This window comes from Marasmius oreades, chromosome 1 (genome assembly GCF_018924745.1).
Source record: "Marasmius oreades isolate 03SP1 chromosome 1, whole genome shotgun sequence".
NCBI classification, from domain to species: domain Eukaryota; kingdom Fungi; phylum Basidiomycota; class Agaricomycetes; order Agaricales; family Marasmiaceae; genus Marasmius; species Marasmius oreades.
This window is the reverse complement of record NC_057323.1, coordinates 2195829-2210780: the sequence shown is the minus strand read 5'-3', so window position 1 is coordinate 2210780 and position 14952 is coordinate 2195829. Positions and strand designations below refer to the sequence as shown.

At 48.5% G+C, this 14952-nt stretch overlaps 4 protein-coding genes across 5 annotated transcripts; 1 reads left to right on the top strand and 3 right to left on the bottom strand.

Moving 5' to 3' along the window:
- The first annotated feature begins 4 nt into the window (after positions 1–4).
- E1B28_000688 (uncharacterized protein) lies at positions 5–4697 on the top strand. Its single transcript, XM_043146548.1, has 13 exons — positions 5–143; positions 202–642; positions 696–753; positions 809–1739; positions 1793–2056; positions 2105–2276; positions 2332–2511; positions 2569–2634; positions 2690–2923; positions 2972–3351; positions 3406–3754; positions 3808–4330; positions 4385–4697. Exons 1-13 carry the CDS (start codon positions 117–119, stop codon positions 4468–4470), a joined length of 3711 nt encoding a protein of 1236 aa, XP_043015251.1. The 5' UTR covers positions 5–116; the 3' UTR covers positions 4471–4697.
- On the bottom strand, positions 4698–7731 carry E1B28_000687 (uncharacterized protein). The gene is made up of 12 exons (XM_043146547.1): positions 7321–7731; positions 7226–7261; positions 7090–7169; positions 6997–7034; positions 6916–6945; positions 6822–6865; positions 6677–6766; positions 6396–6618; positions 5984–6333; positions 5867–5938; positions 5628–5813; positions 4698–5576 (listed from the first exon to the last, which is right to left on the bottom strand). The coding sequence occupies exons 1-12, from the start codon at positions 7351–7353 to the stop codon at positions 4845–4847; spliced, it is 1914 nt and encodes a 637-aa protein (XP_043015250.1). The 5' UTR covers positions 7354–7731; the 3' UTR covers positions 4698–4844.
- An 87-nt stretch (positions 7732–7818) lies between these two features.
- Positions 7819–10138, bottom strand: E1B28_000686 (uncharacterized protein; the record flags this gene model as incomplete). The annotated part of the gene is made up of 12 exons (XM_043146546.1): positions 7819–7932; positions 8001–8089; positions 8143–8484; positions 8541–8565; positions 8614–8729; positions 8776–8913; positions 8972–9214; positions 9274–9334; positions 9395–9542; positions 9611–9656; positions 9750–9884; positions 9973–10138. 12 exons carry the CDS (start codon positions 10136–10138, stop codon positions 7819–7821), a joined length of 1623 nt encoding a protein of 540 aa, XP_043015249.1.
- Positions 10139–11248: 1110 nt separating this feature from the next.
- E1B28_000685 (uncharacterized protein) lies at positions 11249–14631 on the bottom strand. 2 transcript variants are annotated; one of them, XM_043146544.1, is made up of 3 exons: positions 13819–14631; positions 12394–13763; positions 11249–12208 (listed from the first exon to the last, which is right to left on the bottom strand). In XM_043146544.1, exons 1-3 carry the CDS (start codon positions 14093–14095, stop codon positions 11801–11803), a joined length of 2055 nt encoding a protein of 684 aa, XP_043015247.1. In that variant the 5' UTR covers positions 14096–14631; the 3' UTR covers positions 11249–11800. The 2 variants fall into 2 exon arrangements, with proteins under 2 accessions (XP_043015247.1, XP_043015248.1); XM_043146545.1 differs by having other exon boundaries at positions 11249–13763.
- Between the last annotated feature and the right edge of the window lie 321 nt (positions 14632–14952).

Below are 14952 nucleotides of genomic sequence, written 5' to 3'. Positions count from 1 at the left end.
TCATTCTTCTTCCACCACTTCAGAAAAGTTTCAAGTCGAGTGCTCACTTGCATCTTGACTCAAGCGTTCAGGTTTACTCGTCAAAGGCATTTTGTTCTTCGGACACCCCCCTCAATATGGCGCTTTCTGCTGCTGACCTCCAGGTAGGTTCTTTTCTGTTACACGTATCTCAACGGTCTGTGTTCACAAGATCCCTTTTAGCGAAAGCATGAGCAAGAAGGAACGCCGGATCCGTTTCCTCCTTTTGACTCTGCTCTCAATGCATCTCGAAGTAAGAAATCTGCTGAGGAGTTGGATACCGATTCCCATTCTGCTTTCCCATCTCTTGCGTCTACCGGACCCCCGAAAGCAGTCTCCTCGGCTTGGGGAACCTCGAATGGCCCTCGCATCAAACCGGTAATCAACAAACCTCTCTTCACGGACACCTTGACCTTGGGCGACATCGACCTCACCACCGCTGGCAAAGATGGCAAGGTTGCTACGCTTGGAGAAGTCATGAAGCAGGTCATGGCAAAGTACAAGGTCAAGATGGAAGCTTCCGGTAACCAGAAGACTCGTCAGACCACTTTTCACGTCAAGGCCGAGACTCAGAAGGAATTAGACAAGGCTAAGAAGAGTCTTTTGGCTTTACTGAGTCCGATCGTGCGCTCTGTCTTTGTATCATCTGCGGCCTCTTGTTGATCGACTTGTCATAGATCACTCTCACTCTAGAGGCTCCAGTTTCTACCATTGCCACAATCATTGGAACCAAAGGTTGTGCAACCTGTGTTGATAAAGCGTCATCAAACGTCACTTACTTCGTTTGTAGGCTCTACCCTGAAACAGATTCGGGACCAAACAGGTGTCAAAGTGGACGTTCCTCGCAAAGAAACGGTCACAATCCCGGCTGCGAACGGTGTCAATACTAGTCCTGACGATGAGAACGAAGATGAACCAACAGTCTCTATCACGCTCACTGGACCTCAGCCCCTTGCTTACGAGGCTAAAGAACTGTTGAATCAGATCATAGCTTCCAAGACTTCGAAATCCACACAACGTGTTCGGGACATCCCCGTCCACGTTCTTCCATTCATTATCGCCAGGAAGAATGCTTTCGAAGAGGCAGCTCAAGGTGGAGATGTCAAATTGTCCCTTAATAAGGCCATTCGCGAGGTTACTGTACAAGGGGATCGTGAAGCTGTCGTCCGGGTCATCGAGTCCATCAAGTCTACGGTCGAGGAACTGAAAGCGAACCTGAAATCAATCAAGATGTCACTGCCGAAGCGCCAGCATCGGCTATTGGTCGACAAGGCTGCTCAGGATCTTCTTGCAAAGACCAACTGTGCTGTCGTTGTCGCGCCCGCCGACGATCCAAGCGACGAGGTCACCGTCTGGGGTGAGGGCAACAACTTGGTTTCCGGTCTCGCTATCGTCATGGAACAGGCGAACTCGAAACACATCCACGAGTTCCCCCTTCCTGGTCCCATCGCGCTCTCCAAGCAGTACCTGGCTTACATGACGCAGATTCAATACCCAAAGACTTTAGCGGACGCTAATCCCGGCGTCTTGGTGTTCTTACCTTCCCCCGCTGCGGCCGAGAAAGCTCACTCTCTCAATCTGGACATCGTTGGCAATAAGCCTCAAGTCGATGCCGTCGTGAGGCAGGTTTCGGAGCTGATTGGGAAGCTTATTGGTGCCACAAAAGAGGTCAACATCGACTGGCTTGTTCACCGCGTCGTTACGGGCAAAAACGCCAAGAAGTAAGTGTTTGATCCTTGTAAGACACTCGCACTCCCTCATCTCTTCTTACTAGGATCAAGCAGTTCCATGATGTTCATAATGTTTCAGTTTACTTCCCTCACGAATCTGACGAGAAGTCTTCGGTCCTTTTGGTTTACGATCCCTTCTCCCCTGGTGCTTCTCCTTCTCCCGACGAGAAATCGAGGCATCTTGAAGAGGTTGCCGCAGAGCTCTTAAAGATGGCCAAGGATGCTGCCGACGTGAAAAGTGAAACTTTGCAAGTTGAGAAACGCTGGCATGAAGCAATTATCGGTAATGGCGGAACAACTTTGAACGCGTGGGTATCCTGACTTTCCAGGAAAGGATGAGTCTCATGGATTTTCAGGATCATTGGGGAAGACAAGGCGCTTTCCGTCAAGTTTGGTATCAATGCTAGTGATTCTGCTACTGAGGACACCATTCTTGTCCGGGGTGCTAGTGCTGATGTGTCCCGCGCCGTCAAGGAAATCCTTAAGATTGTCGAGAATGCTGGAAATGACGAGATCATCAACAGCTTTGTGAGCTTTTCTTTCAGGTAAAACTAGACGTCTCATGCCAATTTTTCAATTCCAGTCGACCCAGTTTGACGTTGAACGTGAATATGTCGGACGTATCGTTGGTTCTCAGGGTGCAGGTGTCAACAGACTTCGTGATCAACTAGGAGTTAAAATCGATGTATTCGACGACGTTGAAGACAAAGATAAGGAAGGTGCCAAAAAGAAAAGAGCTGTTCACCAAAAGTCAAAGGTCAAGGTTAGTGATATTATGGCTGCTCTATACTCGCGTCCATATCCGCGTATATGTTCTTAGATCACTGGTCGTAAGGAAAACGTTGAAGAGGCTCAGAAACGGATCTTAGCGCAGGTTGAAAGACTTGTGAGTTTTTCTCGTGGCGGGAAAGAGCATATACACTGATATAAATTTGAATTAGGCTGACGAAACCTCAGAGATCCTGAAGGTCCCTAGCCAGTACCACTCCTCCCTTATTGGTACGAACGGGAAATATGTGATCAGATTGGAGGAGAAATATGGTGTTAAGATTACCTTCCCTCGCCAAGTAAGCGATAGCGGCGAAAGCAAAACGAGAGAACCCTTAAAATTGGATGAAGTACTTCTAAAGGGCGGGAAAAAAGGCGTCGCACAGGCCAAAGCTGAACTTCTCGAAGTATGTATGTCACTTCATTTTGTGAATTGATCTTGATATATGCCATAGGCCGTCGAGTTTGAAAAGGAGACTAATAACGTCCTCAAGTTTACTGTCCCTACTCGGTCAGTTCCCCGTATACTCGGACGAGCTGGTGCCTCAATCAACGAGATCAAGGATGCTACTGAGGCACAAATTGACGTCGATAGGGCTGATGATGCCTCAGTGACCAACATCACTGTCCGTGGGACCAAGAAGGCGGTCAACGCTGCCAAGACTGCTATCCTCGCTATCGCTGACCAAGTTTCTGACGAAGTCCACATCGTAGTCCCTGTTGAGAACAAGTACCACAGGACTTTAATTGGCGCTGGTGGACAAGGACTGAAAGATTTGGTATCCCGCTGTGGTGGCCCCACTGATTCTCGTCTCTTAGCTGGACTAATTCGATTGTGAGGAATGAATTTACCTGTCTTTACTTGCGACCGCTACTTATCTCTTACAAGCCCTCGTCAAGGTGAACCCTCCGACGAAGTCCGTCTCAGGGGTGAAGCAAAACTCGTCGCCAAGCTCCAGATTGAATTGGAGAAAGCTGTCGCCGTCCTCCGCGATCGCGTTGTACTTGGCGTAGAGATTCCTGCCATCAACTACCGTGCTCTCATTGGCCGTAATGGGCAACATCTAAACGACCTGCAGAACCGCACTGGCACACAGGTTCAGTTTCCAGGGTCTCGATCGTATGCTCAAGCTGGCGAGGCGGAAAATTTGGCTGAACTCGGTGAATTAGACCCTGCCAACCTTGTCAAAGTTTCCGGGACTCGTGCCGCTTGTGAAAAGGCTATAGCGGATCTGAAGGTATGCGCTTGTTGGGTATTGTCAGTCAGATAGTTGAACTGAGTCCGCTTTAGGTTGCAGTCAAGAGTGCGACTCCCGAATCAGTTACAGATACGATCAGTGTTCCTTTGAAGTATCACCACACTATCTCTCAACAAGGAAACTTCTTCCGAACTTTGCGCTCCTTCGGCGTGCAAGTTGATCAGTCTGTCCAGCCTCAGTCTCGGAGTGTTCCTGCCAGACCGACACCATCCGTGGATAACTCGGCTGCTCGCATTGACGCAGAGGAGGATGAGCCTGTTTCAGTTCCAGAGGTGGAATGGGAGGTTATTGAAAACTACAAGAATGCAGAAGAAGGCGATTCTGTTTGGACCTTGAAAGCTCGTGATCAAGCTGGCTTGGAGCGTGCTCGCAAGCTCACGGAGGAAGCAATCGAACATGCAAAGGGCATGTCCCACGTCGGATTCCTCACGCTGCCGGACAAATCGTCTTTCCCTCGTATCGTGGGTTCCAAGGGGGCGAATGTCGCTCGTTTGCGAAACGAAACTGGCGCAGATATCACTGTTGGCCGCGACAACAACACCATTGTCATCGTGGGTCAGTCGCTCACAAGTTCACTCTTTAATGCACATTTGATATCATAGACCACAGGTTCCGAGTCGGACATAAATGTCGCAAAGAGTGCTATTCTTAGGCTGGCTTCATCGTCTGGACGGTCTCAACGGCAACGTGATTGATTGGTTAATTGCATGTATTTCTGGATTTGGATATATCTCAAAGTAATGCTCGTTTTCAAAAGTTGGTAGTCATTTTGTTGGGAAAAGATTCAGTTATAGCGGTTTGCAGATAGGGCACGAGCGGGTTTTTCCCCTGCCGTTATTTTTGGTTAAATCTTCCGACTGAACCAGATTGAACCTCATTTTGTTTATCACAAGAGTATCCTAATACAAAATATGGATGGCCTATGAATTATTTGGCTCAAGGGAACTTAAGTATAACTAAGGCTATGAGAGGCCATCTGCCACACTGATGGAGGATTTGGTCGCGCGGGGGAAAACCCGCTCACGTCCCCTACGTTCGGCAAATCAAGGCGATCGCAGTTGTTCATCATTCAGTCTTCCATATCCATAGGGTCTCCATCAAGATTGTCCACGGGCTCTCCATCAAGATCTTCAGCCCCTTCACGACGTATCGGGTTCCTATCGATATCATGGTCAATGGGTATCCCATCAATGTCGTCGTCATCGATTGGTGCACCGTCGAGGTCAGCATCAATTGGTATGCCCTCACTGTCGGAGTCATGGTCAATCGGCGCGCCGTCGATGTCTTCGTTTAAAGACGGATCATAGACATCGTCATTGAGAGGTTCTCCGTCAACGTCTGGTCTAGGGCTAGTAATTTCTCCAGGATGGGTTCCAAGATGTTCATCTGCTAAGCGGAATGTGCTAACTTTGAACCGTGATGCAAAGACGGGAGACTTCTCTTCATGAATCTGTTCTTCTCCAGTGCTTTGTTTGTCCTCTGGAATGCCTTCCAGTCTCTCACGGAGCTCTGAAGTGAAATCGGGCGGAAATACGATCCAGTCTTCCCAGACATCAACTATGGAGGTAATCTGTTTCTTGAATGTTTCTGCTGTTATCCGTCCGGGGAATGAATGATAGATATTGGCCATATGGTCAAAGACAATTCCGAGGCGAGCTTGGAATTCTTGCCGGAACTTCCAAGCGCTTGGAACAGACGCTGCGGAATTGTGCAGGATGTCGCAAATTAAGTGAAGACGAGCCACCTTTCGTGGCACAGGTGTTTCATCCACCAGAAGGGAAGCAACTATTATGTCGGCCACCTGATGCTGCACTCAACACACAATAATGGCTAGATAGACAACTGGACTCACTTCGTGTGCAGCTTCTGCATGTTCTAAACTGAATGCCATGCATCGAGCAATTTCACCCCGCTTTCCGGACAAAGCACGTAAGATGGCCTCAAATCGTTTCCTCGCCAATCTTCCCAGTTTCACCTTTCGTGTCCGTTCGCGCTCGGATTCCTCCGCAGAATCCGTGGAATAAACGGAGTTGTAACCCTGTCCCTTCCTTGAGAAAACCCAATAGTCATGATCACGAGAAACACTCTTACTTCGTCGTCAAACTCTGGAGACAAAGGACGTTCATCTTCAATGAGTCCACGATAAAAGGCGTGCCGACGATGCTATATACTTGAATGCCAGTAATTTGTAGAGGGATAGCTACTCACTTCTTTTCGCAAAAATCCGTACTTGGAATTGTTTGCTTCCCTCTTTCGCAAGTTACCTTCATACTTCGAGTCGTGTCCCTTCACTTCGGCTGCCACGGCACGTATGAAGGTATCTGTGATAGTCTCCTCCTCGCGATCACTACTGTCGGAACGGCGATGTCTCTTTGGCGAGCGACTTCTGGAACGTCGGTATCGCTTCGGAGAACGAGAACGACTATCCCTGGACCGACTACGTGAGCGATAGGATCCATGATGTTCTCGGGAGTGTGTGCTTCTAGTTCCTTGGTAAGCTCTAGCTGGACTTATGCTACGGCTGCGACTTCGATGCCGGGTCCTCGATGCCGACGAAGCTAAAGACAGTTCAATCAGTGTGACGCAAGTTAGCCATATTCACATTCTTGCCATAGCTTACTGAACATAGGTTTGGCTGCTATAGGCACGGCCTTACTCCACCCGACACGTAGAACAGAGCCTCCCCAATCAAAGCCGTCGAACTCTCGAAGAGCTTCTTCCGCATCCTTCCTGGTCATGAAAGATACGAAACCACTCAAACCCGAATTTTTACTCCTTCTGGACGTAGTCATATCTGCTCCAGGACCGGTGCTTGCATCATTTCGCGGCCACATAACCTTGACCTGACGGTGAAACGATTCGTAAATCCTGCCAAGCGAATATATCATGGAGGAACCTCACCGATCCGACAGGGCCTACCCGAGCGAAGAAATTACCCAGTGATTGCTCGGTGACGTGAGGGGGTAGGTTTGCCACGAAGATATTAGATGTCTGCAATAATTATTAAAAGCATCTTGCTGTTTTCGAATAGAGGAAACACAGGTACCTGAGGATCGCCTCTGTCCTTGCTGCCGCTTTGACCTTCATAAGCTATTTAAGTCTGTTAGGGAGTATTCGGAGACGGAACTCCAAATTCATACCAGCCATGGCAGTAACTGAACGGCCATGAGCTGCAATGACAATGAGGCTTCTGCGGGAAGATATTCTAGAACTAGACGCACAATGACGAGAGTATCTTGCTTCCCGCTCTGCCTGGTCCCTGGAATACATCATTGTCGACATTGTGAATATACCCAATGCTCTCATCCGCTCACTTTTTGAGTTCTTCAAGGAACGTGTCCATTTCGCGTTTTCCCTTGGGTTTTGGAGGACCAGGCATGGGTGGAGGAGACATCTAATAAACGATGAATTGCGAGTCCTGGGAGTACTAGTGAGCGAAATAGAATACACCTTACGCTCGTTGGCAACAGAGCTCGATGCGAAACCCTTGGATGGATTATACGTAGACCCTGAATCTCCTGAGGCCTTCACGAAAGAAGATTCACCTCTTCTCCCGATGCCCTCGCCCTCAAACGCATTCAAAAATTCTGCATATGCCTGAGCTGCATTGGCTTCCTCTTCACGTTTCTTGGCCTCGGCTACCTCCTGCTCCTTTTCGCGACGAGATTTTCGATGGCTTCCTGCAGTATACTGTGACAACTTCGCGTCGTCTACGGCTTTGGGCTAACGAACACGAAGGGTAGTTTGTCAGTCGTTGAGTACGAAGGCTAGTAATGAATACTATCCAATTCGCACTGGAAATGGAGGCTCGTCGTCTTCGTTTTCAAAGAAATTGGAGAGTTTTGAAACAAGTCTGGCTTTCGTTTGATCCATGAGTGAGCCTGCGAGGGAAGTCGAGGTTGAACTTGAATCCAGCTCCGGCGAAAACGTCCTGCGGCACCGCACTTGGAAAAATACGCACACTTGATCAGGTGACACCAATTTCACACACACAAAAATTCACTCCTAGCTAGATCTACAAACAATATGATGTACCTGGTGTACTACATCATCAAGCTCCCAAGACCCCCCTGGACATACGCCATAGGTTTCACATTTGGGTGAGGGGAAGCCTCAAACTGCGTGTATTTCTGTTCACCTGCACAGTCAATGCGTATCTGGAAGTAACAACACGACATTCACTGAGTCCCCAGCTCTGACGGATAACGAGTAGAGCGACACTCACGAATGCGCCCTTGTTGCCTGCTTGATCCACGTAATTCGGAGCTGAAAACACGGTAGTACATAGACCATCGTGCTCGACCTCATACCCATCTGCATCATCATCATCATCGTGTATAATAAGGAGCGAGGAAAACAAAACTTACCCTGCCGAACCTCGTGGCTCCTTATAATCCCCGTGACTCCGTTACTGGTACACCATCTCTTACTCACATCTGGCCCATATGCTATACCCACACCTCGTTTGGACGGTCCTCGACCAGGCATTGATTGCGGATCGGTCCATAATAATTCACACATCAACCCACTCTGTCCGGGTTGCTTTCCTACACGCTCTATCTTGCGTACGTCTTCCAGCGTCACTTCATCTTTGCTGAAGAGGCCACCATGCACTACAAAATATCGCTTGGTCCCCTGCGGCGAAAGAATTGTTTGAGGTGTCTTCGTTGTCGGTGGTTTTGTTGCATTAACGAGCGTTGCCAAAGGCACTGGGTTGCGCATATCCGCTCAGTCGTGGTCCGAAAATGCTCTAGATAATACCCACATGTCGTGAATACGTATGCGAAGAGCTTTCAAGGAATCAGAATTAAATTTTAATGAAAGGTATTTGGACAGACCTTGTAGGTCTGGTCCCCGTGTTTGTGTTTGACTTCACCTTCGAATCCATACGTACTGTTCATGTCCTTCGCTTCATGGTTGCCGCGGTTAATGTACATGAACGTTGGATATAACCCTGCATGTCGTGTCAGAAGAGCACCCTGCAAGATTCTACAGCTTACACTTGAATGCAAAGGCGGTAAGTATGACCTCGACAGACCATGAACCGCGATCCACCAGATCCCCGTTCATAAGTAGGTAATGTCTTTCGCTCGGCTCTCCTGTCAAAGAATAAAGATGTAATAAATCGTAGAATTGGCCTATTGATGTTTTAGTTCCGAGCAGCATTTTATGGTACATAAATGTCATAGCACTCACCATGGACGTCCCCGATGACATCGCAAGTTACCCCATCAGCCAAGTCCACCTCAACCAGACTCCCTTCCTTTATGAAATGTTCATAAGCCCCCATGACTATCTCCCAAACATATCGTCTAGGAAGCTTCTTGCCCTCTTTGAACAACTGTATCATTCCTCTAATGAATTCCAAAGTGATAGTGTACTTGTCACCCTCCAGCGGTAGTTGGGGTCCCGAATAATCTCTCTCCACGAAACATCCGCCTAAACATGATCATTGTAGGTATGCAAACAAGGGGACGGCTGGGATTGTAAAATCGCACCTTCGTGAATGATTTCTTTGCATCGCACGACCGCGCTCTTCTCTTCCTCCGTTTCGATTGCCTATTAGTTCCACCTTGATAAATCACAGAGCGCAACAACATGGCAACAGCTCAACGTTACTTTCTCAAACTCCATTCTCCTCAACAACTTCTGCGTCGATACCATTTGCATTCGAACAGTTTCATTATTGGGTTCTATCGCTAGAACTTTTTTGAAGTCGGAGATGGCAGACTGATGCTTCAAAATTTGAATGTAACATGTCGCGCGTCTGGAGCAGAAGTCACAACACGGTTAGAACACAAGTCCCGGAGTGCGAACTATAGGTATCCAACGTACCGGTAATATGCCTTGGCGTATTTGGGATCCAGATGAATTGCTTGATCTGAGTAACGGGTACCGAAAAGGAATGAGAGGAAGGAAGAGTTTTGCTGGATCAGGTATCATATCCCTCTCAACACAGTTGTGTCGCACCCACTGGTATCATTCAAGGCATATCCAAATTCCTCCAGCTTCATCCTTGCATAGGCGCGATTACACCATATTGTCGCATCGTTGGGGTTCTTTTCTATAGCCTCAGAGTACAGCTCAACAGCCCTGGCGAAGTCATGGCCTTAGGGGAAAGCACGATCGACGATGACAGATCAAAAGGGCGTCGCCTATCAGTTTTGACGACTAAATCGGTACGTGAGACTACTCACTTGAAAAAGCCTGGTTAGCTTTGGCTTTGATTTCTGCAGCGGCGGCTTTGTTTTCGTCATTGACTACAACTGGATCCGATAGACTAAGTTTGTTCATTTGTGGGGAGGGAATAGACGAAGGGGGTGTACTCGCCGAGAGGGCGGGTGATGAATCAGAACTCGACATTCCGTTTGAATGTGGATCAGGTATGTGAAGTACGTTGCAAGGTAGCCATTTTCTCACGCTGACTCGGTTTTATATCCAGCTCGACATTGCGCGTACATTGGTGAAGAGTACAAGTACTTGGAGAGGTACATTAAACAAATCCAATCGCTGGTGTCCATCTTCCTCAAACACAAGACACAATCTTAGCTTTAAATTACCGCCAAGCATCAGAGGCGAATTAAGATTGAAGCACTATTCAAGGTGGCGCGAGGGGTCGCCGTTCTGCAACCAGCCCTTCGATAATGGAAAAAGTTAGGACAAGAGAGGCTCGAACTCCATTAGCTACAAGCGATGTCAGTGAATAGACACCCGCTAACCAAGTTTATTCTGGCATCTTCAATAGGGACCGATGGCAGTAGCGGTAGCAGAGGCCTAAAGGAAAGGTCGAAGATCACTTCAAAAGTTCTGCCAGGAAGTTCCGTAGAGAACTACGATCGTCATTTCAGACCTCCATCCGTTACACATACCGGCGCTGGCGAGAACGTAAAGAGGGAGTGCAAAAGAGTGGCAAGTCAAGTTATAGATAAAGGCGAGAGGAAGAATAAAAACGAAGGGCGGCGGATTTTTCACTTCGAGTCTTGATCAGGGGGGACGGCTAGTATCTTGCGGTGACACAGTACAACAGGTTGGTGAGCGCATCATCCCCCGGGGCCCTTGCTGCACAAACAACAGAGACCACTCCTTCCTCATATGGCGGCGACGTATATTTCTAATAGAACGGATCGAGAAAGGCAAGACTTGATGCTGTCGTGAAGATTTGGGCACACGATCGTCATTATGTTCCTTTGTGTCCATTCTTGCCAACTTGAAAGGCTTGAATCGTCAAGAAGGGGTTTCCAGCACACTGCGCAAGTGGGCCTGCAACCAGGTACATCCTTACCGCGCAATACATATCCCTGCCTGACGTTCATTCAAAGAAAGGGACTGGTTTAGTCATGGGTGGGGCATGTGGAAGTTGGGAGGTAAGTTGGATGGCTTTGAGCTCACTGGCAGCGTCGTTATTCGTCCACCCTGCCTGCGCTTGCCGTAACCTACTTGATGGAAAGCGTCAGAATGCTTCACATACGGAAAGTGTGGAAGAGGTATGAAAACATTGATGTAGGCGAACACATACAGATATCGTACAAACGGAGTGGAAGTTTGAACTCGAGCGGGAAGGTTTGAAGCAGTGAACCACGTGCACATCGTCAACGTCTCCGCATCTGCAGTAGAAAATGAGGAAGGAAGCCCAAGCTCGAAAACAATGGGTCGCCACTTATAATAGAAAAGAGAAGTGATATAGATATGTATATGTATTTTCAACAAGGGGTACCCATAAACGAAAGCGACAGGAATATATAGCAGGTTGCACAAGATATGGGAGCCCAAGGTTTTCGGATTGGAGAAGCAAACAAGAGGAAATAGAGGCGAGACAAGTAAAGAGGAGAAAACGAGATTCCAGGATTTTATGAAGCTATATGTCGTTGTGTATACACTAGGAATGATAACAAGAATAGAAGAAAAGAGAGAGAACGGAGATAAAAAAATCGAGGAAGGAATCGGTAGAATGCCACATCGTAGAGTGGCGACAACCTCGAACAGCATTTTTCCGAAGCTGAACAAGATCATCACCAATGCCTCTAGTCATACGATCATCCCAACTGTTGTATCAACCAAACTTATCTCTCTACCACTCCAGTTAGAATACCCACTGAAGTACACTGGCGGCTGGTCTAATTTCGTCTGGGGCACATAAGTGCAATCAGAATTATGATTACCGATCGAAACAGGGGAGGAAGATCCTATCCAGGGGGTAACACCAGTAGTTCCGCATCCCACCCCCAAGTGGGTGTTCAACGACCCAACCGAGCCGAACGATCCAGAGGTAGCGACCTCTTCGAATGAGGTAAATGCTGACATCTGAATTGTACGATCTCCACTCTCTAAAGAAGATTCGGTCGTAGAAGGGGAATAACTGAGGCCAGGTGTCGGGGGACAAGGACTGGACGAGGGACAAGTCACATGTGTGCTAGTGAACACGCTGACATGTGTCTGTTGAAGGGGTGAAAGGAGACGAAGCGACCATTCGGGGTGGAGAGTCGATAGAGAGCCGTATACGGAGTTTTGGGGACGTAAAGAGGAAGATGGAGGGAGGAGGAACAAAAAAAGAAAAAGACCAATCAGAACATGTCCATTTGAAACGCAATCCGAACCAACAAATGTAAACAAGGACTCACCTCAAATTCTGATTTTGTAGACTCCACTTCGGGAGAGTACATTTCTTGATCGGATCGGTCAGCGTGCGACTGACCACTGATCCATTGTGCGACGACATTGTTGCTTCTCAAACGTGAGTGATATGAGCCCTGGCCAGAAAACGACGAGGTAGGGGAAGAAGCGAAAATTTCCACGGGGAGCGTCGAGGCTCTTCGTAAACCTGACCCAGATCTCGTAGCTAAAGGTCTAGCTGACACAGGACCAAGGGTCCTCTGGTGACTGCTAACCTTATCGGTAACAAGAAAGGCGGATCTCTCTGACGCTGACGAACGAAGATTACTCTCGCTGTGACAACGCGATACAGGTCTAGAATTGCCTGTGCCAGTAACTGGCGGCGTAGAACTTGGGCTTGTCGTTGTCGTCGAGGCGGAGGTAGCCGGCGAACTTGGAGCTGGCGACTTACCCACCCATAGTCTCCAGTCGAGTGCATCACCCAACGCGCGCTCGCAACGACCGATCTCCCGCGGTGGGAGACCTGAAAGCTTGGCCCAAGCGCGGTTTGAGTAGCATTTGTCTTGCGTAAACTTGGAAGCGAGGATCAGAGCCGCCAAGAATGCTCGTCGTGGGCAAAGTAGAGGAGATGGAAGGGGAGGAAGTGGAGTTAACGAAGGGCTGGTAGCTTTTGGTTTCTTCGATGTGTCGTCTTCGACCGATGACTGTGCAACTGCTTCACCAATCCCATATGCAGTAGCACTAGTCGAACTTGTATCGATAGAGTCAACATCATCTGAATAGGAAACCTTGACAGTATCCATAACATCTCCAGCATCGTTGACTATAAGAGTAGGCAATCCGGAGCTACAGCTGGAATTAGTGCTCGACAGAGCCTCTAGCTCAAGCTCAGCTTCCGTGGCTGGAGTTATACGGCTATCCAATTCCAGTTCTCCCTTGAGCCCTTCGCCAGCCTTTTCCTGACGAATAAGTTCGGGTACCTTTCCCCGGATAGCTTCGAGGTAACATAAAGCAGTTTGAAGAACGGTTCCAGAAGTCCGAGAGCGTCTGAGGACCTCGTGCACGAACCCTTTCATAGGAACCATGTTGCGAGGATTCAACAATGCCTCTAGGGAATCGTTGCATTGGGTGGTGGATGGAGTAGGGGATGAATTGGGAGGTGATGGATGCGTAGTAGGGGAGTTGGGAGATGGTAATTGCTTATTTCTCAATTGCGTGGAGGAAGAGGAAGAATGCGATGCGACTGAGTTGAACGCAGAGTTGCAAGGAGGTGAACTGTCAGTGGTCGTGCCCGGGACCGTAGCCCGAGAAGAAGTGAGAAAGACCACAGGTATATCTTGGGGATGCCAAATTTCGTGAAGAGATTTGACGGCTTGGTCTGGATTAATTACGACTGAGACCATGGGTGTAAATGAGGTTGCACTTTGACGTACCGACTAGGCTAAGCGCATACTTGTTCTTTTCGCGAGATTGGGCGGGATCCCTTTGCTGTGGTATTTTGGCTCGTTCGGAATCGCATGTACGGGAAGGAATTGGGGAAGGGGATGATGATACGGATGAAGTGGGGGTATTAAGATAAGTAGATGAAGGAGAACGTGATGTGAAACTTGAGGCAGATGTCGTGGGCAGTGAATTATACGGCTGCCAACGAACTCTTGTGCGAGTGGCAGGAGGAGCCCTATGGGCGAGAGAATGGATCGAGGGGTACATTCAAGTTGAGAGTCGAGTTGGGAGTCGATTGAGAGTGGGGAGCAAAGAAAAAGAAGTCAAAAAAGGACGAGTGGGGAGGTTGGTGATATATCGCTACAGTTGTGGGAACTTAATAAACGAAGGTAGAATACTCATCAGTGAACTTGGGGATTTGAACGGTAAAATCAGACTTGGAGACGGTAGCAGAGTAATCTTGGGTAGTAGCGACAGAGTGAATCGGGGGCATACGAGGAATAATTGGTGAGCACATTGTGCCTGCTGGGAGTCGAGAGGAACTTAGTTCGAATCCACTGTTCTAAAGTGAATTCAAACCAAAAGTTCCGTTAGAGCTGACGCTACTGAGACGAGGGTTGGTAGTTATTGACGGAGAAGAGAGCACTTCAGGACGAGGACGATGAGGAGAACTTGAGAGAGAGACCTTTAAGTCGGGAGGCTGTACGACGGCTTGGTTGGAGTCAATTGCGAGGGCGCGAGTCACTTGCGCAGTGTCCGGGGTCTCGGGGTCTCTGTGACTCAAGTGCCGTGTGTGACTGACAGGCTGTGACATGACTCGAGCAGTCATGTGATTGAATCAGAAGACGCCTGGACAGATACACCGCCTTGGGAGAGCTTAAGCGGAAGAGCTCCACCGACTCGAAATGTGTGGACAACGAGTAGTGTACATACATAAGAGAGGCATGGACGGCAGGTCGGACTACGAAACCCTGGTACTGCTTTGTGTACTGACTCCTGATCCATTTTCTGCCATTTTCTGCCGTTATCGCCATGCCAGCGCCGCGCATTTTAGAATCAAACCACATTGGCTCTTTGTTGGCAGTTCTCTGGGATCTGGTCTGGAGGCGAACGGAGTCTAGCTC